Genomic DNA, 24,331 nt, shown 5'->3' on the forward strand with positions numbered 1-24,331 from the left:
AATAAACGAATAAAGATGAAAATGAAATCTGTTGCTTAAAGAGACATCTATACAGTGCAGCTAAATAATTAATATAGCTGGTATCCAAGAAATATGCTCTCGGAGGCGGGTGTTCGAAAAACTTTAATTTTAGTCTGAGAACTGTCAAATGTACATGGTCACGTCTGCATAGTGTTGTGTTTAAATGAGTGAATAAACCAGAAATAAGGCAATAGTAGGTCTGTCCTATATATCATTGGAACAGGGACATTCCATAGATTAAGATCAATAAAGAAATTGAAAATTTCAAGATTTCATTTGGTACAGAGCCGTTAAAGGGTCTTAAAATAGTATGTTTATGAACAGTATTATAATTAAACGTGATTGGTGATTGCCACCATAGAGTCAAGAACAAAATGTAATTAGAAAGTAAGATTAAACAGTAAGACAAATGTAGAAATGGGGGACAGCACACGTTGTCCTGCACAGTGGATGAAATTTGATATTGAAATTTGTGGTAAGGTCTTATGGGACCAAACTGCTGAGGTCATCGGTCCCTAAGCTTACACACTACTTAATCTAACTTAAACTAACTTACGCTATTGACAATACACACACCCATGCCCGAGGCAGGAATCGAACCTCCGACCAGGGGAGCCGCACGGACTGTGACAAGACGCCCCAGACCACGCGGCTACCCCGCGCAGCTCAGAGTGGATGAAGACCTAAATATAGTACCACGCCATCTAATGGTGAGCGCCTCAAAATATTGCTGAGGTATTCGCTCTCGGACGGTGAATAGCAGTAGATTGGGCTGCGACTACCCTGGGTCGAGAAGTTCCATGTATTTCTCAGTTACTCCCTCCTGGACACCATCGTGCTGGCAGACGACGAATATAAACTCTATCCTATCTTCTTGTCTGCCTATCTACTCTACTATATAATAGCAAGTTGTAATTTAAAGTTGTTACCAAAAATCTCGAAGAGTTCTTGATCGATTTATTTCAAAGTTTTGCACAATTCTCTAATAGACGTTCATAGGAACTAGACTACACATTCTTAAACATACCTGGTACATAAATGTGTATGTAATACATAATGGGCAAGCGCTGTTATTATATTCTCGAAAAGTTCTTGACCGATTTATTTCCTGTTTTACGCGATATTCTAATAAATTTTCGGGCTGAAATAGGTTACAGATTTTTATATAGTGCTTAAAACGGAAACACTGTTCACAAAAATTTTGAAAAGTTTTTGACCGATTTATTAAAATTTCACTCGATGCTCTAATTAACATTCCGGACAGACATGGGCTGTATTTTTTCAAATATATGTAATTTGTAAATATATATTTAGTATATGAAGGGGAAACGTTGTTGACAGAAATGTCGAAAACATCTTGACCGTTATTTATTAAAAATTGTTACATGATACTGCAGTAACATTTTGACAGACACAGGCTACTCAGTTTTTCAAACAACAATGTAGAGATTTTCCGTTAAAACCGGCGGCGAGAAAGAAAATAGTGTGCTTTGAAAATCAGCGGTTTCGTTTTCCTTCTCGCAGTCTGTTTTAACTTAGATATCTGTGTATTTAAGCCATTACACAAATGTTTCATCTACATACATATATATTATATATAATTTCAAAAGTTGCATACACAACATTATGGTGATTTGTTTTCTTCCTCGCAGCCAATTTTAAAATGAAGAGGAAAGTTGTATTCAGGGCTTATCTGCTTTTGATTAAAGCTCTACTATGGAATCTGAATAGTCCGAAACTTGAGCATCGTGCCCATTGACAGCTTAGAACTAGTGAAACATACTGTCACTGAAGCTACCACCCTCACAGACCCTGCAGATCTAGAGGCCTTCCCATACCACATATATTGATGGTCCCAATCAATTTACACATTCACTTTAAGTGACTTCATTCCCCAGTCAAGGTTTCGTTTTCAGTAACAATAAACAAGGCTCAGGACCAACGACAAAGGGGAAGGAAGAGATGGACAGAGAGAGACTGGGAGGAAATTAGGATGTATATAAAATTCCCATAGTGCGAAGCAGTCTCGGGTTCTTTGGTATTCCTATACCTTTTAAATACAAATTGTTAATCTTAAACCATTCAACTTCCTCATTAGTTTTAAGTTTTGATGCATATAAAACTGCAAGTTTGTTACAACACCAAGAAGCCAAGTTACTTTCATTTCCAAGTATATTTATTGGTAATATAATAAGGCGGCGTGGTTTAGCTGCTAAGTGGCAAGTCAAACGTGAATGGTAGCAAATAAAAAATAACATTTCGTGTAGCAGCATTGCTGGCAATCGTGTCGGTGTGCCCAGTATTCTATTTACGTAAAGTTCCGTTCTCTATCATCGTGTGTTTTTGGTTTCAATAAGCAGTGTTCAATCCCTTTTTTACCTGTATCGTTAAGTCTGTTTTTTTTTCTGTCGTCTGAAATGTTTGAAATAATACTCCAGCTATAATTGTATCTTCTGTATCACCATGTTGTCTGCAAATTCGGTGCAGTCGATTTGTTTTGGCGAACGAAACATCTGGCGACGACAGCCTTGCCTTCTTGCAACGTCAGATTTTAGCGTGTCCTCATATCTGATGCGACAAGAAAGTCGAGAATCATTTATTTTGTCTTCTTGCTGTTACCAATTTCTTACTGTCAAATACGTCAAACAGCCTTTCCACAATTTAACAATAACATTCTTTGAAAATTTGCAGTCTGAGTGGTTTCCCATATCGGTGTCCTTCTAAGCATTCAAGAAAATGCTTTCCACTCTTCTTCTCAGACATGGTAACTGCTGTTGTACGATGCACGTCCTGTTGCTGTAGATATTGTACGTAACTATTCGCCTCAAGAAACAGCGGTTGTCAAGAGTCAAAACTACATACACAGGACCTACTTCTGTCAAATTAAGTAACATAATAAATGACGATAAAATATATTTAAAGTTACTGATGCACATGGACCATGTACTGTAACAGCCAGCGTTGGGCTGTGTTGGAAGATATGATTCCCCATTAGTGAATAACCCGATACCATGTATATTTTCTTGTACTTACATTATTTCACTAACAACAGTAATGGTAGTTCATTGAGAGTACTGGATAATCAGTATTTGACGGACAGTAGTTCACTGACTAGTATTAGGTAGGCAGACTTGGCTGAGCGCTGTATTAAATAAACATAGCGCTGGATTTTGCACAGGTTGATACGTCACTAGGAGAATATATCTGTCCCCACAGATGTTTCTGCGCCTTGAAAAAGTAAGGGACATAATCAGAAAAGTGTGTCTTGTTACTAACTCATGACGACAATCCTAGACAGCTTTATGTTGCATCGAAGTTGAGTAATTTATATTTTATTATTGTTCTAACAATATCATTTCGTGATGTATTTTGATTATCTTCCCAAGAAAAAGCACTAGCAAGTTAATTCTGTGCAAAGATAAACATGGATTACGTTAGAATCGGTACCGTCTACGTCTTCAGCGGCCGTCGTCTTTCTAGATACATACAGTGAAGAGCCAAAGAAACTGGTACACCTGCCTAATATCGTGTAGGGCCCCCGAGAGCAATCATAAGTGTCACAACACGACGTGGCATGGACTCGACTAATGTTTGAGTAGTGCTGGTGGGAACTGACACCATGAATCCTGCAGGACTCCCAATAAATCCGTAAGAGTACCCGGTGGTGGAGGTATCTTCTGCACAGCGCGTTGCAAGGCATCCCAGATGTGCTCAGTAATGTTCCTGTCGGGGGAATTTGGTGGCCAGTGGCAGTGTTTAAACACATAAGAGTGTTCCTGGAGCAACTCTGTAGCAATTCTGGACGTGTAGGGCGTCGCATTGTCCTGCTGGATTGCCCAAATCCGTCGGAACCCACAATGGACAAGAATGGATGCAGGTGATCAGACAGGATGCTTACGTACGTGTCACCTGTCAGAGTCGTACCTAGACGTATCAGGGTCCCCACATCACTCCAACTGCACACGCCCCACACCATTACAGAGCCACCACCAGCTTGAACAGTTCCCTGCTGACACTCAGGGCCCATGGATTCACGAGGTTGTCTCCATACCCGTACACTTCTATCCGCTCGATACAATTTGAAACGAGACTCGCTCGACTAGGCAACATGTTTCCAGTCACCAACATTCCAATGTCGGTGTGACGGGCCCAGGCCAGGCGTAAAGCTTTGTGTCGTGTAGTCATCAAGAGTACACGAGTGGGCCTTCGGCTCCAAAAGCCCATATCCATGATATTTCATTGAATGATTCGCACGCTGACACTTGTTGATGGCCCAGCTTTGAACTATGCATCAGTGTTGCACTTCTGTCACGTTGAACGCTTCTCTTCAGTCGTCATTGGTCCCGCTCTCGCAGGATCTTTTTTCGGCCGCGGCGATGCCGGAGATGTGATGTTTTACCGTATTCCTGATATTCACGGTACACTCGTGAAATGGTCTCAAGAGAAAATCCCCACTTCATCGCTGCCTCGCAGATGCAGTGACCCATCGCTCGTGCGCCGACTATAACATCACGTTCACACTCACTTAAATCTTAATAACCTGCCATTGTAGCAGAAGTAACCGATCCATCAACTGAACCAGACAAGAGTTGTCTTATACAGGCGCTGCCGACCGCAGCGCCGTATTCTGCCTGTTTACATATCCTTGTATTTGAATACGCATTGTTATACCAGTTTCTTTGGCGCTTTAGTGCAGTTACACTCAGACTTTATCTTCGAAAATATTATGAGAATGTTTCTTTAATGCTTAAGTCATGATGAATATTCGTGTTTAACGGTATTGGTTTTTGTGCTGTTGCAGCGTCCTGACGGAGATGCGCCAGCTGACCACGGTGGAGGTTGGCGCGTTCAACGACATGCCCCTGCTGCGTACCATGTGAGTATCACGCATTACCCCCAGTACTGAATGTCCTGTTTGGTTTAAGCTGTACTTGAAAATTTTCTATTGTTTATATACTCCAAAAGCATGCCGCGTACGTGACTTTTTAGCTGCAAATTTTCTAAATAAGTGCTTCAGGTTTACATAAACAGTACGTATATAATCTGACAATTATTTTAGTGACTCGCGTCTGGGTTCGCAAAGAAGCAGCGGGACATTCGTCGTAAGCAGTGTAGAAGATGTGACTACAGGTACGATAGGGTTATAAATCGCCAGGGGGCGGCTGCGCATGCACTGAGCTAGGATACATCCTAGAGCTCAACACTTTCTAGCCAGATTCAGTAGCGATCCTTGAGCCAGGGCAGTTGCCACTTCGGAAAACATCCTATAGTCGTAACAGGGGAATTGTAACTGTTTTTAATTTGTTTGTTGTATAATATGTCTGAGACAAAACTATGGAGACGTAGTGTTTGCTGGTACTTCTGTTATTGTGTATAATAAAGTACAGTCGATGAGTTGCCCGACATGTAAAGCAGTGTCCCTGTGTGGAGTCAGCTAACATGAGATTTATTAATAGGCGTGTGTCTACATCTGAAAGGTGATGTCTGTTCAGATTTTGCGCCGGTTGCAGAAGATTGGAGCTAGTACCGCCACTATGAGGATGCAAGTCACGTTTGCTTCAAATACACGCTGTTACGGTCGTGAGCGTTAGTTAACTTTGATACTGGACGTGGTGAGCTGATGTTAGTCAAAGCAACCCCTTTAAGGCGACAAAAGCGCTATTATCAACACATCACTGAGTTTGAACGACGTCGTGTAATAGGGCTACGAGGGAAGATGGCATGTCCGAAAGAACAGATTCCACCTTCTTATAGTTAAGGTTAACCGGCCATCTACCTTCTTCTTCCATGCTGGATGCACAAGCATTGCCCGAACTCTTAAGGGACTCGGTAAGGTTGTCTGCCGCGAGTAATGAGTGTAATGAGCAGGGGCACTACGAATATGGTGTGAGAACATTAAGTTGGGAATGTGGGTCTCCCTGGGAGCGTGCAAGGGATAAATCCCTGCAGTCACACTATCTTCTTGCGCTCGGTGGCTCAGATGGATAGAACGCCTGCCATGTAAGCAGGAGATCCCGGGTTCGAGTCCTGGTCGGGGCACACATTTTCGATTGTCCCCGTTGATGTATATCGACGCCTCGACAGTTTAGGGTCTTGATTGAATTATTTCATTGTCAGCATATTAGACACACTGGACCTACACCAGGGGTTACGATCTGCAGTGCGATTTCGTATGACAACAGAAGCATTCCTGCGGTTATCGCACGCACCCTGTCTGAAAATTTGTAGGTCTATTAGGTGATTCGACCTGTTGTGCTACCATCCATGAACAGCATTCCAGGAGGTGTTTTCCAGGAGCCTTGGCCTCCTCGAACAGCAGATCTGTCTCCAGTGGAGCACATATGGGGCGTCATCGGAGGACAACTCCAGCCTCATGCGCAAACAACATGAACCTCCCCTGTATTGACCGACCAGGTGTAACGGGCATGGAGCTCCATCCCACAAATCTGTACAACACAACGCATGCACGTTTGCATTCATAGTTGTGGTGGTTACAATGTCATTAATGCACTAGTACGTCATTACTGCAGTGGCTTCTCTCACACTTACATTAACCCGCGATCTTATTTTTAATCACTAAAATATTTTACCTAAACAAATGTATTCCCGTAATTTCATTACTCCACATTAACTATCTTTTGGTGTTGCAATTTCCGTCACTGTATATAACATCTTTGTGTGACGTGATAGTGTAAACATAACGTGCAGTGACGAGCGAGCAACAAGTACCAATGGTTTAAATGACTCTAAGCACTATGGAACTTAACATCTGAGGTCATCAGTCCCCTAGACCTAGAACTACTCAAACCTAACTAACGTAGGGACATCACACGCAGCCATGCCCGAGGCAGGATTCGAGCCTGCGACTACAGAAGCAGGGCAGTTCCAGACTGAAGCGCCTAGAACCGCTCGGCTAGAGCGGCCGGCTATTGTTTGGTGTGGCGATTGTTTTTCTGTCAGTGTATATAACATCTTTCTGTGACGTGCAAGGGTAAACACAATGTGCTGTGTAGGACACAAGCAATAAGTGGCAATATGCAGCCCCTTGCTGTTGTAAATACACTAAGTCGACCCGTGTGGAGGCTAAGACTAAGAGGCCTATATCTTTCCAGATTGCTATGTGCTATACACTCCGACAAGGATGCAGTTATCGAGCCACAGTACCGGCAGTACCGGGGGTTAATGCCTGTGGATACATATTTTCTGATGTAATGTTATTCACTTACCTAATTGTCACGTACACTGACAGTTAAAACCGCAACATCGAGAAGGAATTTTGCGATGTAAACGAATATCGGTGAGCGTATTTATACATCTGAAAGATGATCTCTATTTAAGTATCGCTCTAGTACCGCCACTATGAGAATGCGAGTTAGGTTTGCTTTAAATATTCGCTGTTACGGTCGTGAGCGTTAGTTACCGTTGACATTGGACGAGGTGAGTTGGTGTTACTCAAGAATACCTTTATGATGGCGAACGACATTATCAACATTTCACTAAGTTTGAACGAGGTCATGTAACAGGGCTACGAGAAGCTGGGTGTTCCTTGTGTGACACTGCAGAAAGTGTTGGCAGGAATGTAGCCACTGTACACGATTCCTGACATTGGTCGTCACGAGAATGTGCGGTCACAAGAAGATCGGGTTCATACGGCCAGGTGGTACCACCGAGAGGAAAGACCACCGTGTTCGGCGTATGGCTCTGTCACACCGTACTGCATTTGCTGCCTCAGTTTGAGCAGTGGCTCAACGAACTGTCATAAATCGGTTACTTCAAGGACAGTTCCTAGCCAGACACCATGTAGCGTGTATTCCACTGAGCACAAACCACGGCCATTTGTGGCTCCAGTGGTTTCAAGCGGGAACGTCATGGGAGGGAAGGGTGGCCGTCTGTTGTATATTCTGATGAAAGCTAGTTCTGCTTCGGGGCCGGTGATGGACGAGTGTTGGTTACAGGGAGCCCAGTTGAGGACCTGAACCCAACCTGTCTCCGTACTAGACACACTGGGCCTACCCCTGGAGTTGTGCTCTGGGGTGCGATTTCGTATGACAGTGGTTATCTCACAAACACTGTCTACAAAATTGTACGTTAACCTGGTGATTCGACTTGTTGTGCTCCATTTATGAACAGCATTCCAGGGAATGTTTTCCAACAGCATAACGCTCCCCACATACCGCTGTTGTAACCGTATGTGCTCTACAGGCTATCGACATGTTTCCTTGGCCTACTAGATCATCATATCTGTCTCCAATCGAGTACACCTGGGTCGTCATCGGATGACAAGTCCAACGTCATCCACAAACAGTATTAACCCCCCCCCCCTGTATTGACCTACCAAGTGCAACAGGCATGAAATACATCCCGCAAACTGACATCCGGCTGCTCTACAACACACTGCATGCACGTTTGCATCCTTGCTGTCAACATTCTGGCAATTAAACCAGTTACTAATTTACCAGCATTACACGTTGGTAATAGCTTATCTCGCTCTTATACTACCCTGTGATCTTGCAGTGCTAATCAGTTAATATGTTACGTAGACAAAAAGTATCCCCAAATTTCATTACACTATATTAATTATGATTCGGTGTTGCAATTTTTTTACCATCAACGTATATTCCCGTTTGCTAAACGTGTCCACGAAGGTGTACTGGTTATAGTCGCTGGCTGCTAACATCCTGATCTTACGTTCGATTTTCGTTATCTGCAATTAGTTACTTAATATTTACGATTTCCTGAAGGTTCTGGGATTTACTTATCTCAGAAATGCTGTAATTTACTTGAAAATTCTACATATAAATAGGAGCACTCGCTGCTAAGACAGGCTGTTTAGTTCTGTGTGTCCTTTAGTGTGAGATCAGTAAACATGTTTTCATTCGGAAGTATTAGTTCTTGTACACCACCGTGCTCTCGTAACTTGCATTTGAATCCGGATTATACGTGACCTAATGTCTGCCTGCTTAACTGAGTGATAACGTGCTTACCTCTTATGCAGCGGGTCCGGGTTCGATACCCCCGGTTGGAGATGTTCTCCGCTCGTGGGCTGCGTGCTGTGTTGTCGTCATATCATTTCATCCTCATCACCGGCACGCAAGTCGCCCCGTGTGGCGTCGACTGAAATAAGACTTGAACTCGGTGGCCGAACTTCCCCAGATGGGGCCTCCCGGCCAACAATGCCACACGCTCATTTCATTTCATGGCACGGTATCTCCGAGATCGACATAGCCGAGGGTCTAATAAGGCTACGGTAACGTCACAACATCCACTGGCGACAACACGACCACAGACATTTCAATCCTCCTATTGTCCATGTTCTAATGTAATTTGCCGGCCGCGGTTGTCTAGCGGTTCTAGGCGCTCAATTCGGAACCGCACAACTGCTACGGTCGCAGGTTCGAATCCTGCCTCGGGCATGGATGTGTGTGATATCCTTAGGTTAGTTAGGTTTAAGTAGTTCTAAGTTCTAGGGGACTGATGACCATAGATGTTAAGTCCCATAGTGCTCAGAGCCATTTGAACCATCTAATGTAATTTAATAAAATTTTAAATTTATTTAATCTGCTTTGATAGCTACTAATAAAGTGACGTCAAAACAAAAGAGAAATTAATAACACTATGAACAGTGTGATGTATTTTAATTTAGCCCGACGTGGATCAGAAATCAGGAAACTAGCTCAGTACTCAGGGTGGTTACGGGATTATAAATAATTAATTGTCTCTCTCTTGAATAATCACAGATATTGCCCAACGTACGTATATCCAAAGTATAGTTAAAACTCATGTGCTTATAGCACCCGATGATATCTCGTATGTCAGTTCAATGAGAAGTAATGCAGCCCATAACTTAAGATCGTGGTTTCGTCTTGAATACCAATATAAGATAACAATCCTAAAATTTTGCAGATGAAATCTTATACTAGAAATAGAATCCTGTGACCAGGCCTTTCTGTCTGGGATATTATCTCGCAACATTGAGAAAATCTGAGAATGAAATATATTAAATTATTCATAGTGGCTGCATAGCTCGTGGAATCTGAAAGTTTAGTGTCCTAACAGGCGGTATGTCTCGAAGATGAGCTGAAAGAAAATTATTTTCTAGTATAGTGCCTAACAATGGTCAATATTCCTTTAAGGCCACGTCTGCTCAGGACAAGCAAGGTTGAAGAATACACATTATTGAATACTGTACACAAATCTTAAGTTATGATCAACTATATTTTTTTTTCTTTGCAGACTTACATAGACAATTACAGCAAGATGAACTTCAGACAATCGTTCTTTTCTCTTCAAGTCCAATAACAGGAGAAGACGACAAAAGAATAGAGAATTCAGACACAAAATCTCTAATGTCCATGGAGTATATTGCAACACAATGCATTTGATTACTCTCGGAGCACAGCGCCAGCAATTCATACAGTAACTGTCACCACATGGCACTTATAAATTTCAAATTAATGACCACTCCAGTAAATACAGTACAGTGTTCTTATGGCATCAATCGATACAAAAGCGTGGGTAGTTCCGTATACAACCTTCGACATAAAACCTGGCCGGCAGCCAGCCGCCACAGAAAAGTCCACGCCGGTAGCAGTATTAGATAAGACCTGGACAAACTAATAATTTTCGAAGTCCGGCTGCCTTCACAATCTGGCTACATTGTAAGCTGCAACAGTTCCTGGAGGAACTTTTGTCTTTTTATGCTATGTCCACGACTGTGGTGTAGCAATAAACATCACAGCATCTGATGTTTCCCAGTCTAACCAGCTTATTGCCTACATTTTTGTAGCGCCTTTTGTGTGACCACTGACGTCCTGACTGTAATGGTAGTACAGGTAAAATGTATTTCACTTTCTGACACAGTAGCAATAACATTTCCGTTCAGTAACATTTATGCCACTGATTTCTTCGCAGACTGTCTGCCTTTGAACGTCGTATGCCCCTCCACGACCCCCTGCTGGCTTATTTCTTGGCAGGTTGCCTGCCTTTGAACGTTGTACGCATTTGCAGGACCCACTTGCTAGCAAGCGGCAGCCGCTGTCGTGGCGGAGCTGCGCTCGAGCACCCTGTGTCGTAAGCGTCAACTACTGCTTATCACTTTTGAGAGAATAAAATGCTTTGCTGTCCCTGATTGATGCTGCACAAAAAATGTCTATCATATGCATTTTACGCACGTTGCTTGACTGGCATGTGGCAATATGCTACACTGGATGTCCGGTTCTAATCATGCACGATTCCAGCTATGGAAGCGCATTTTTCTTGTTACTACACAACGTCTCAGAACAGTGATTTGTGGGTGTGGGAGTGGTTGATCATGCTAAATTTGCTTGACTTTTCTTGTCAGCTTGATGAAATACTCTGAATAATTTCCACGTATCACATTGGGTAGGTAAAGTACACTTTTTTACTTTCCAAAATGTCGTTTCTTACATGACAACGAGATATTAAATTTATTTTTTAATCCTAGGAACGTACTTCCACACTTAAATTTCAACAAGTTTCATATTTCATGTTGTGAAATGTCTGCATTAACCACCACCAGAGCAAGGGCAGAAAGTAAACGAAGCAGTGTCATGTTTTCACCGTAGCGCCACTCTCATCTCGTGATCTAAAGTAACTGGTTCAAATCTTGTTGGATCAATGACGCATATCGCTTCAGTTTTTTTTTTTTTTTTTCGGGAATAGCCAGGATGGAATTCAATATCAAAATGCTATGAAAATATTTGCACTGTGGCATCTGAACGATCAACCTATTTTTATATATTTCTATTTTTAATCGTCAACCTCCTTCTGTAACGAAATAAACCCAACTCGTTATTTGTTTGCTATTGTTACAATCTATATTGTTATTAGTTCACTTGCAAGAGCTTTCCTACCTTATGTGATACCGATGCAAATGACAAGTGAATCTGTTAGAATGAAATGTTGGATGTTTCGCCACGCAGAATGCGCACATTAACCTCGACGTCTCGTTTCCAAGGCAATAGGAAAAACCCAACAGCAAAGTAGCCGGTGACACAGCCAGAAGTCTGCAACAATTCATGTAAATGTACATCTCCATTTACATTTATATCTACATCGACACTCTGCAAACCACCGTACAGTGCGTGGCGGAGGGTACCCCGTCTTCTACTAGTCATATCTTTCCTTGTTTCACTCGCAAATAGAACGAGATATAAACGACTATCTACATGCCTCCGTATGAGCCTTAATTAGGGGACTAATGACCTCAGATGTTAAGTCCCGTAGTGCTCAGAGCCATTTTTGAGCCTTAATTTATCTTATTTATCTTCGTGGTCCTTACGCGCAATCTATTTTGCAGGCAGCAGAATCATTCTACAGTCAGCTTCAAATGCCGATCCTCTAAATTTTTTCAGTAGAGTTCTTCGAAGAGAATTCTTCGAAGAGAATGTCACCTTACCAGCGGGGATTCCCATTTGAGTTCCCGAAGCATCTTGTTATCTTCGGAAATGCCATTTCCGTTTACGTTACGATAATCTGAAAATGAGTCTCGTCCCGAAATAAATAAAAAGTAAAAATCTGTACCTTGGACTTAGACCGAAGAATCTGAAGTCGGGGTGCAAAAGCCCCTTACCCTCCGATTCATTCATGGACTCCGCCATCAATTTCGATGCGCATCATTGATGTCAACTTTTGTTCCTATTTATAACGGATGAAGGCATTTACTTTTATTACTCCGACTGTAAACAGAATAAGTTCCGAACTTTGCTTTTCAGCGTTGCGCCAATTGATATACGACTCAAGTGCCGATGTCGTGTTTTTGCAAGAAGTGTTGTTCGAATTTTTTTCCCTACGTTTTTAGTGTGTTGTCTGAACTTTCTACTGGAACTGCGTTGTTTCATAGGTAGAGCTTACCGATAACTAATAGATACTTGAATACAACTTCAGCTTAGAACTTAACGATTTGGTGAGCTCATTACGAATACGCGACGTGTGGATCTGCAAATATGCTATGCTTGTCAAGTACAAACATGCTTTATCACTGCCTCCAGCAACAGGCTTGACCGTTTTTATTTTTCTGATGCATTATGTGGGCAACTATTAGTAATAGATGTTATATGCGCCAGTTTCACTGAACACTGTGGCGTAGCTGTGACCTTCAATCAAGTGCGACCAGTGATGAATCTCGGTGTTCCTCTTGGGTGCTAAATGTATCACACTTAGAGGATTCTTCTGTCGACAAAGTTGTTAGCGAACTATGTAATCACAGTCTTCGTTCTAAGGGATAATATTCCTAATTATAGAGTGGTGGGTACAGAATGCAAAATCGACTTCGAACGGCGTTAATGCTATTCAGTGCTGCAAGGGCGAGGGAAATCCGGAAGACCAACGGATTTTATTGTGCCGTTTTACACGATCCTTACGATAGCGGTCGGCGAGCTCCCCTGCGGATTACAGACGTTCGGTGCTTTAAAGCAAAACTGCTTCAGCTAAAACGACAGCTAACGTAAGGGTTTAGCATGCGGTCAAAACCACACTCCCTGATTAAAGATGACTTAACCTCCTTATATTATCTTATTCGGTTTCCAGCGCGTTGTAAACGCTTCTGAATCACGACTCTTAGAAAGATGGGTACGTGATGATGTCACGGCATGACATACCGCGTGCGATACACCAATATTTTTCTGATCTTCATACAGCTACTGCTTTTGATACTATGTCGTCTAATGATTTCAACGTCTTCTCTTGATTGTCTAGGCACTCCCTCATTAAACGCTGAATGTTTAGGTGAGTTTCAGCGAGATGATATCTGGGATTTTTTTGTTTCATTATTCACTGTCGTGTTAATCATTGGGATTAGATGCCCCCCCTTAAGTATTTTATTTGCATTTTTGGCCACTTATAAGTGACACAATAAAGTCGCTGGTGGGTGGGAGGTGAGGAGGGGGTGTCGATTCTTGCCCTTTTAAAGGGGGGTAAGATCGTCTTAATCGCGAAAACATCTCGACCTTCAGACATTGACAAATTCTTCATACAATCATATTGAAAATGGATGATTGTGGGACATGAGCTGGTATCATTTTTATTAAAAATGAAACTCCTCCAGATGTACTTAAGATTTCATATTTATTTGGCCGTAATCCAGGCCTTAAATGAGGTATCGACATTGAAATGGTACATTTTGGTGGCATGTTAGCTTACATTTTTCTTGTTGGAATTAGCAGATTCAAGAATTGACTCATGTGTGTTTATTGTACACCACTGACTACCTTTTAATATATTAACTAGTTTCCATACCATTCTTCCAGTTCCTCCTCAACTTGTGTTCCGTATCACTATGAATAATGTTGTTTAAGTAACCTATTTTACTTTGTTACTTTATAGTGATGACGATACATTGTTATGCAAGCGTAACTCCTATCCACCCTTTCCACCTTTCATTATATATAAACAATAGAACCATACCTTACATGTGTCAAATTGGCAATGTATATTTTCCTTCTTATTAGTTAAATTGTGCACACAAAGAAGGTTTAGGGTATTATTATGCACTTTTAACACAATTTTAGTACTGTTTCCTGCCTATGTTATTATCTCTAAGAGTAACGGTTTGTCACCTAGACTTATGTTGTTCTTGTTGTGGTCTTCAGTCCTGAGACTTGTTTGATTCAGCTCTCCATCCTACTCTATCCTGTTCAAGTTTCTTCATCTCCCAGTACCTACTGCAACCTACATCCTTCTGAATCTGCTTGGTGTATTGATCACTTGGTCTCCCTCTACGATTTTTACCCTCCACGCTGCCCTCCAATAGTAAATTGGTGATCCCTTGATGCCTCAGAACATGTCCTACCAACCGATCCCTTCTTCTAGTCAAGTTGTGCCACAACCAATCTTCAGCATTATTCTGTAGCACCACATTTCGAAAGCTTCTATTCTCTTCTTGTCTAAACTATTTATCGTCCATGTTTCACTTCCATACATGGCTACACTTCATACAAGTACTTTCAGAAACGACTTCCTGACACTTAAATCAATACTCGATGTTAACAAATTTCTCTTCTTCAAAAACACCTTCCTTGCCATTGCCAGTCTAAATTTTATATCCACTCTACTTCGATCAGCATCAGTTATTTTGCTCCCCAAATAGCAAAACTCCTTTACTACTTTAAGTGTCTCATTTCCTAATCTAATACCCTCAGCATCACCCGACTTAATTCGACTACATTCCATTATCCTCGTTTTGCTTTTGTTGATGTTTATCGTATATCTTCCTTTCAAGACACTATCCATTCCGTTCAACTGCTCTTCCAAGTCCTTTGCTGTCTCTGACAAAATTACAATGTCATCAGCGAACCTCAAAGTTTTTATTTCTTCTCCCCACTGCTTCCCTTTCATGCCCATCGACTCTTATGACTGCCATTTGGTTTCAATACAAATTGTAAATAGCCTTTCGCTCCCTATATTTTACCCCTGCCACCTTCAGGATTTGAAAGAGAGTATTCCAGTCAACATTGTCAAAAGCGTCCTCTAAGTCTACAAATGCTAGAAACGTAGGTTTGCCTTTCCTTAATCTAGCTTCTAACGTAAGTCGTAAGGTCAGTATTGCCTCACGTGTTCCAATATTTCTACGGAATCCAAACTGATCTTCCCCTAGGTCGGCTTCTATTAGTTTTTCCATTCGTCTGTAAGGAATTCGCGTTAGTATTTTGCAGCCGTGACTTGTTAAACTGATAGTTCGGTAATTTTCACATCTGTCAGCACTTGCCTTCTGTGGGATTGGAATTATTATATTCTTCTTGAAGTCTGAGGGTATTTCGCCTGTCTCATACATCTTGCTCACCAGATGGTAGAGTTTTGTGAGGACTGGCTCTCCCAAAGCCGTCAGTAGTTCTAATGGAATGTTGTCTACTTCCGGGGCCTTGTTTCGACACAGGTCTTTCTGTGCTCTGTCAAACTCTTCACGCAGTATCATATCTCCCTTTTCATCTTCATCTACATCCTCTTCCATTTCCATAATATTGTCCTCAACTGCATCGCCCTTGTACAGACCCTCTATATACTCCTTCCACCTTTTTGCTTTCCCTTCTTTGCTTAGAACTGGGTTTCCATCTGAGCTCTTGATATTCATACAAGTGGCTCTCTTTTCTCTAAAGGTCTCTTTAATTTTCCTGTAGTCAGTATCTGTCGTACCCCTCGTAAGATAAGCCTCTACATCCTTACATTTATCCTCTAGCCATGCCTGCTTAGCCATTTTGCACTTCCTGTCGATCTCATTTTTGAGACGTTTGTATTCCTTTTTGTCTGCTTCATTTACTGCATTTTGATATTTTCTCCTTTCATGAATTAAATTCAATATATCTTCTGTTACCCAAGGATTTCTACTAGCCCTCGTCTTTTTACCTAGTTATTCCTCTGCTGCCTTCACTATTTCATCCCTCAAAGCTACCCATTCTTCTTCTTCTGTATTTCTTTCCCCCATTCCTGTCAATCGATCCCTAATGTTCTCACTGAAACTCTCTACAACCTCTGGTTCTGTCAGTTTATCCAGATCTCATCTCCTTAAATTCCCACCTATTTGCAGTTTCTTCAGTTTTAATCTACAGTTCATAATCAATCGATTGTGGTCAGAGTCCACATCTGCCCCTGGAAATGTCTTACAATTTAAAACTTGGTTCCTAAATATCTGTCTTACCATTACATAATCTATCTGAAACCTGTCAGTATCTCCAGTCCTCTTCCATGTATGCAACATTCTCTTATGATTCTTGAACCAAGTGTTAGCTATGATTAAGTTATGCTCTGTGCAAAATTCTAACAGGCGCCTTCCTCTTTCATTTCTTACCCCCATTCCATATTCACCTACTACGTTTCCTTCTCTTGATTTTCCTACTACATAATTCCAGTGTCCCATGGCTATTAAATTTTCGTCTCCCTTCACTATCTGAATAATTTCTTTTATCTCATCATACATTTCATCAATGTCTTCGCGGAGCTAGTTGGCATATGAACTTGTGCTACTGTGGTAGGCATGGGCTTCGTGTCTATCTTGGTCACAACAATGCATTCACTATGCTGTTTGTAGTCGCTTACCCACACTCCTATTTTTTTGTTCACTGTTATACCTACTCCTGCATTACTCTTATTTGATTTTGTATTTATAACCCTGTATTCACCTGACCAGAAGTCTTGTTCCTCCTGCCACCGAACTTCATTAGTTCTCACTATATCTAACTTTAACCTATCAATTTCCCTTTTTAAATTTTCTAACCTATCTTCCCGATTAAGGGATCTGATATTCAACGCTCCGATCCATAGAACGCCAGTTTTCTTTCTCCTGATAACTATGTCCTCCTCAGTAGTCCCCGCCCGGAGATCCGAATGGGGGACTATTTTACCTCCAGAATATTTTTTCCAAGAGGACGCCATCATCATTTAACCATACAGTAAAGCTGCATGCCCTCGGGAAAATCTATGGCTGTAGTTTCCTCTTGCTTGCCTCTATAGGTGTCCATAAATAGAGGGATTACTTCCGGTGCCAGAGTCTGTGCACGAACTGACTTCTCAGTTTCGTCTTATAGATGTTCGATGGGATTCATATTGGGGGGATCTGAGTGGCCAAATCATTCGCTCGAACTGTCCAGAATGTTCTTAAACAAATCGTTAACAACTGGGGCCATACTTTTTACTTACTTTAATGAGGCGTTTGACCGAGTATGTAACACTTTCTTGTTGAGGATATTGAAAGCTGTCAAGTTTGAAGATGAAGAGTGTCGAGTGTTGCTCAGTTTTTCTTACTGACATGCAAACGTTGTGCTCAGCTCACCCCATTCCCCCCCCTCCCCCCCCCCCCCCCACCAGCCTCACTCCTCCAAGTAACCACCCACTGGGGTGTCCCTCAAGGGACCCCACTCTTCATGTTAGTGTCTAATTTCTGGAGCCCTTATTTCGTCGTATCGCTGGTCAGCTACGTGGCTGGACGACATTAGGAGAGCAGTTTTCAGTGGGAACGCATGCGGAAGATGTCATAGTCTTAAGAATGAAGATGAATTTCCCTTGCTCAAGAAAACCTTGGATGCTTTATGTTATCTCTGTGGAGCCTGCGTTGATGAAAGGAAATGCAATACGTTGAATTTGCTGGGCCTTCCAGACATCTTATCCCAGTGGCTCTGGTGGTTGATCGCAATAAATCGTTGGGTGTTGTCGCTGATCGTTGCCTGATGAAGATAATTCCGCTCAGTTGGAGATGGGTTATGGATAAAACACAATGGACGATGTTCGAGCATAAACGTCGCTTCCTAACATTACTTCAAAAAAATCTGAATCTCAGATAATTATGGTTTGTGTAAAATGTATTAAGTCGCACAAATTATTCCGCTTCCCGGTATGACAGCCCTTACGATATGAAGTTATGGGGAGGCTCTGAGACCTCGGAGGATTGGGGCTCCCTGATATACAGATGAAGGCTTCGGTATTATTTATCCGTTGCACTATATTAAGATGGACTCAAGCAGCTCATTCAGTTGCGTCTCGTCTGTTTAGCTGTCTCCGGCTGCTGAGTTTAACTCCGCCTGTCTATGTTGGCCGGATGAATTTCAAATTGAAACACATGGGAATTTTATATCACTGTCAGGTACTTCGAGAGAACCAGCAGCAGGTCCACAGAGACGAATAACTACTGAAAGTTGGCGACGACACATCTCAGCACCAGACTCTTATTTCGTTGCTGGGAAGGTCTCGTTTGCCTCTCACGGTGAACGCGCGTCGCCGACAACTTCTTAGAAGCTGGTGTGGTTCCAAATTAGCCTACCTGTTCTATCAGCGGACCTGGCATCGTCGTGGTACAAGGTCGCTGACAATCTGGGGTACCTACCAATGAACGTCTTTTTGATATTGGTCAAAGTGCAACAGGCCAGTGCAACAGTTGCCTCCAGACTGATACCTTACAACATAGACTTGTCTCTTGTGGTCGAGAGCACTGAATTAGAAGGTAACTGTCTTTATTCAACCGATGGAATCGCTGCCGAAAACAAAAAAACAAAAATTATACAGCTCTTAACCTGTTACGTTCACTGTGTAGTGGGAGGTGAGAACGATCCCGACCCTCGTACCTTTCAGCAATACACGGTTACCGCTCACTGGAAATGACAGCGGATGCCGTGTTATGACCCTTAATCTGCCAATATGCTGTCTCATGTTTTTAGCCGCAAGAGGGTTGGATAACATAAATTTGCGGCACTGTGATGCTTTGGTATTTTTTCCCACTCTCCCGTCCTGCTTTTTTGGTAATACTTGTTCACGTTCACGGTTGTGGAGCTTTCGTTTTTTATGTCTATTTCGTTTCATAAAAAGAAAAAAGAAGAAAAACCACTCAAGAGGTACCCTTTGTCTACTGTGTCTTACTTCATTGAAAGATGAGACTTATTTTCTGTCTAAAGAGAAAATGAGCGTAATTATAATGTCGTGATTTGCGGGGTTGTAGGATGTAGATTCGCATCCTGATACATGCAAACATTTCTTTTTCATCTCAGTTAACACATTTTGAAAAAAAAGAAAGTCGGTAGGGCACTTGACCGCGAAAGACAAAGCTAAAAAATGCAGCCAAGGCATTAGACCCCCAGACCGCTCGTCCGTGTTCGATTCTTGGTTTTGGATTTGTTCGTATATCTGGTAATACTCTGATAATCGGAATACTGTTCTTTGCCTTTGTTTGAAGTAAAACATCTAAGGTGTGATTAATTATCAAATAAGTATATATTATGTATTTACAGTTATTTTCATCGTGATACACAGAACAAAACTACACCTACAGTATATAATTACGTAATTTTAACTGATCGTCTATTCGTAAGCGTTCTTACGATCAGCTGGGTGAACCTTATCATAGAAACAGGCAAAATATAACTATTTCTAGCACCATGCGAAATCTCGCCACTCTGACACTTTTTCCGGTACATTTTTCATGGAAAACTTACTGATTCACGTTGCTGAACACAGATTTATCACGTATCAATTTTGATGCGTACCAAGTGTATAAAATCATATCTTGAGAGACAGGTATAGGCAACTGTTTCTGAAAAAAAGTGGTTCTACACGTGCCCTGTTATGTACGTGCTGCTTGAGTTTTCAGTTCTAATTGCAATGCAGAAGAGTGCACTCTAGGTTCTTATTTTCCGTTTTGTTTAATGGAACTGCAAATTGTTAGAAGAAATTCTGTAACAAAATCTGAAGAAAAACCATGACACGTTAGGCCTGCTCACAAGATCAACTCAGTGAGTTTTTGGTAATGATCATAGATATCTGCTTTGTGAATACCAAGCATCTGCACTATACGGAAGTCTGAAGAACTTCGACTCGATTGTCAACGACACGAATTTGAGTTTTGTACATTACGTAGGACACACATCTCAAGGCAATAGTTTTGAAACGAATTTAATCCTTCTGTGCTAAATCTGTGTAATAGCAGTTTGGCAACTCCGTAGCCGTTTGGTGACACCGGTGTTGGCAACTATCTTCCGCTCTAAGTAGTTTCAAAAACGGAAATTTTTTGGTTTAAATATAATTCAATACCTTAAATATGACTTTCGGTAAGCATTAAGGTACGAGGACCTCAAAATGAGCAGTGTACCGGCATTGCTGAAGGTCATGTACTACTAGGTATTCACATAGATTATAGCATACATTTACCGTAAGAAATCAATCAACGACAGTGAAACTGATTACACCAGAGTTACTCGCTATGACTTGACAAAAAACATACGAATTCCTGACGAAAAAATTGGATGAAGAACCTCTTCTAAAAGTAAAAGAAACGAAATACAAAGTGTTAATAACAACATCAAATAACGTAGTGAGGTATTCTGATTGGATCACAAGCTATAAAATAAATTTTGAGCCATACTCATGTCTTGTATATTCGTGTAATACAACGATGATCATACAAAAACGGCACATATGTCTCCGATGCTATCGAGCGTCAAACGCAAATGACAGACCTTTTTGTGCAGACGACCACTCAGCAACATCAGAGCATTTCACACTTTTCAAGCCGATGAGCGGTAGTTCACGCTTCCAACACAGGGGGAGGGAGCACAGCTCCGCCACAGCAGCAGCTGCCGCTTGCCAACAGGTGGATTCTGGAGAGATCTGATGCGTTGGGCCTTTAAAGACAGACAGCCTGCCAAGAAGCCAGTCGCGTAAATGTTATTGAACTGAACTGTTAATACCGGTGTGTCAGAAAGTGGAAACACAGTCAGGACTAAAGCACTGAGGTGCTACAAAAATTTAGGAAACGAGCGGTTTTCGACCGTGAGGCTTTACATTCAGACGGTGTGCTCGTTGCCTCTAGGCCACGGGAGTAGACGTAGCATAATACCTCGAACAGAATGCGAGAGTTCCACCAGGAACTGACGTAGCCTACAGTTGGCAGGGCAGCTGGATTTCGAGAATCATCAGTGTGTCCTGCTTATCTGTCCCATGTCGCGATCGGCGTGGACTTAGACTCTACGACCGGCTGTTGTGGCCGAGCGGTTCTAGGCGCTTCAGTCCGGAACCGCACTGCTGCTACGGTCGCAGATTGAATCCTGCCTCGGGCATGGATGTTTGTGATGTCCTTAGGTTAGTTACGTTTAAGTAGTTCTAAGTTCTGGGGACTGATGACCTCAGATGTAAAGTCCCATAGGGCTTAGAGTCATTTCAACCATTTTTAGACTCCACGGCGGGCTGAACTCGGCCAGGTTTTATGTCAAAGAGTGCACATCAGGCAACTGGCAGTGTTTTCTGGAGATGTCGGCAAAAGAAGCATTAGAAGAACGATGAAGGTTAAACGTCCTGTCGACGACGAGGTCGTTAGAGACGGATCACATACTCGGATTAGGAAGGGATGGAGAAGACAAACGCCTGTGCTCTTCCAATGGAACCTTCTCAAAATTTGCCATAAATGATTTAGGGAAGTGACGCTTGCTAGGACACTATGAAATGACATAAGGAATTTGACAGAGCTGCTAGAAAGAAAGTTTGGGACGACACAAGGTATGTACAGGGTGTTTCAAAAATGACCGGTATATTTGAAACGGCAATAAAAACTAAACGAGCAGCGATAGAAATACACCGTTTGTTGCAATATGCGTGGGACAACAGTACATTTTCAGGCAGACAAACTTTCGAAATTACAGTAGTTACAATTTTCAACAACAGATGGCGCTGCGGTCTGGGAAACTCTATAGTACGATATTTTCCACATATCCACCATGCGTAGCAATAATATGGCGTAGTCTCTGAATGAAATTACCCGAAACCTTTGACAACGTGTCTGGCAGAATGGCGTCACATGCAGATGAGATGTACTGCTTCAGCTGTTCAATTGTTTCTGGATTCTGGCGGTACACCTGGTCTTTCAAGTGTCCCCACAGAAAGAAGTCACAGGGGTTCATGTCTGGCGAATAGGGGGCCAATCCACGCCGCCTCCTGTATGTTTCGGATAGCCCAAAACAATCACACGATCATCGAAATATTCATTCAGGAAATTAAAGGCGTCGGCCGTGCGATGTGGCCAGACACCATCTTGCACAAACCACGAGGTGTTCGCAGTGTCGTCTAAGGCAGTTTGTACCGCCACAAATTCACGAAGAATGTCCAGATAGCGTGATGCAGTAATCGTTTCGGATCTGAAAAATGGGCCAATGATTCCTTTGGAAGAAATGGCGGCCCAGACCATTACTTTTTGAGGATGCAGGGACGATGGGACTGCAACATGGGGCTTTTCGGTTCCCCATATGCGCCAGTTCTGTTTATTGACGAAGCCGTCCAGGTAAAAATAAGCTTCGTCAGTAAACCAAATGCTGCTCACATGCATATCGCCGTCATCAATCCTGTGCACTATATCGTTAGCGAATGTCTCTCGTGCAGCAGTGGTAGCGGCGCTGAGGGGTTGCCGCGTTTGAATTTTGTATGGATAGAGGTGTAAACACTGGCGCATGAGACGATACGTGGACGTTGGCGTCATTTGGACCGCAGCTGCAACATGGCGAACGGAAACCCGAGGCCGCTGTTGGATCACCTGCTGCACTAGCTGCGCGTTGCCCTCTGTGGTTGCCGTACGCGGTCGCCCTACCTTTCCAGCACGTTCATCCGTCACGTTCCCAGTCCGTTGAAATTTTTCAAACAGATCCTTTATTGTATCGCTTTTCGGTCCTTTGGTTACATTAAACCTCCGTTGAAAACTTCGTCTTGTTGCAACAACACTGTGTTCCAGGCAGTGGAATTCCAACACCAGAAAAATCCTCTGTTCTAAGGAATAAACCATGTTGTCTACAGCACACTTGCACGTTGTGAACAGCACACGCTTACAGCAGAAAGACGACGTACAGAATGGCGTACCCACAGACTGCGTTGTCTTCTATATCTTTCACATCACTTGCAGCGCCATCTGTTGTTGAAAATTGTAACTACTGTAATTTCGAAAGTTTGTCCGCCTGAAAATGTACTGTTGTCCCAAGCATATTGCAACAAACGGTGTATTTCTATCGCTGCTCGTTTAGTTTCTATTGCTGTTTCAAATATACCGGTCATTTTTGAAACACCCTGTAGCTAACGTCTAGTCTTCCTTGGACAGCACAGTGTGGAATTGGTTCGAGAACATAAAGGAAAAGATGAAGAGGCAGAAATGAACAAAATAATTCGAGACAACCATCATGGGGCCACAAAACCGAATAACTAGCAAAGAATAGTTGGAGACGACACAGTGGTATTCGCTGTGGTGACAAAAGTCATGGGATATCCCCAAACAAGGTACTGGACCTCCTTTCTCCCGACGTAGTGTACCAGCTCGACGTGACAGAGACTCAACAAGTCGGTGGAAGTTCCTTGCTGAAATAGTAAGCCGTGCTGCCACTACAGCCGTCTGTAGTAACGGAACTGCTGCCGATGCAGAAGTTTGTTCACGAACAGACTTCTCGGTTTTGCCTTGTAAATGTTCGATGAGATTCACGTCGGGTGATCTACCTCACGAAATCATTCGCTCTAATTGTCCAGAATGTCGTTCAGACCAGTCGCAAACAACTGTGGTCAGTGACATGGCGCCTTGTCAACCAAAAAAATTGCATCTTTGTTTGGGAACATGAAATCCAAAAATAGCCCGAAATGGTCTCCAGGTAGACGACCATATCCATTTTCAGTCAATAGTCGGTTCAGTTGGATCAGATACCCTGTCCATTCCATGCAAACACGCCGGCCGCGGTGGCCGAGCGGTTCTAGGCGCTTTAGTCCGGAACCGCGCTGTTGCTACGGTCGCAGGTTTGAATCCTGCCTCGGGCATGGATGTGTTTGGTGTCCTTAGGTTAGTTAGGTTTGAGTA

The 24,331-nt window shown here is 42.5% G+C and overlaps 1 protein-coding gene across 1 annotated transcript in view; it reads left to right on the forward strand.

Annotated features, from left to right (window-relative positions):
- Positions 1-24,331, forward strand: part of LOC126455064 (lutropin-choriogonadotropic hormone receptor-like) — an 805,745-nt gene that overhangs the window by 236,679 nt on the left and 544,735 nt on the right. The window contains exon 3 of the mRNA XM_050091146.1: positions 4,823-4,897. Within this exon, the coding sequence (XP_049947103.1) occupies positions 4,823-4,897 (75 nt within the window). The remainder of the gene's footprint in view (positions 1-4,822; positions 4,898-24,331) is intronic.

The sequence above is a fragment of the Schistocerca serialis genome, chromosome 1, assembly GCF_023864345.2.
Source record: "Schistocerca serialis cubense isolate TAMUIC-IGC-003099 chromosome 1, iqSchSeri2.2, whole genome shotgun sequence".
In the NCBI taxonomy this organism is placed as follows: domain Eukaryota; kingdom Metazoa; phylum Arthropoda; class Insecta; order Orthoptera; family Acrididae; genus Schistocerca; species Schistocerca serialis.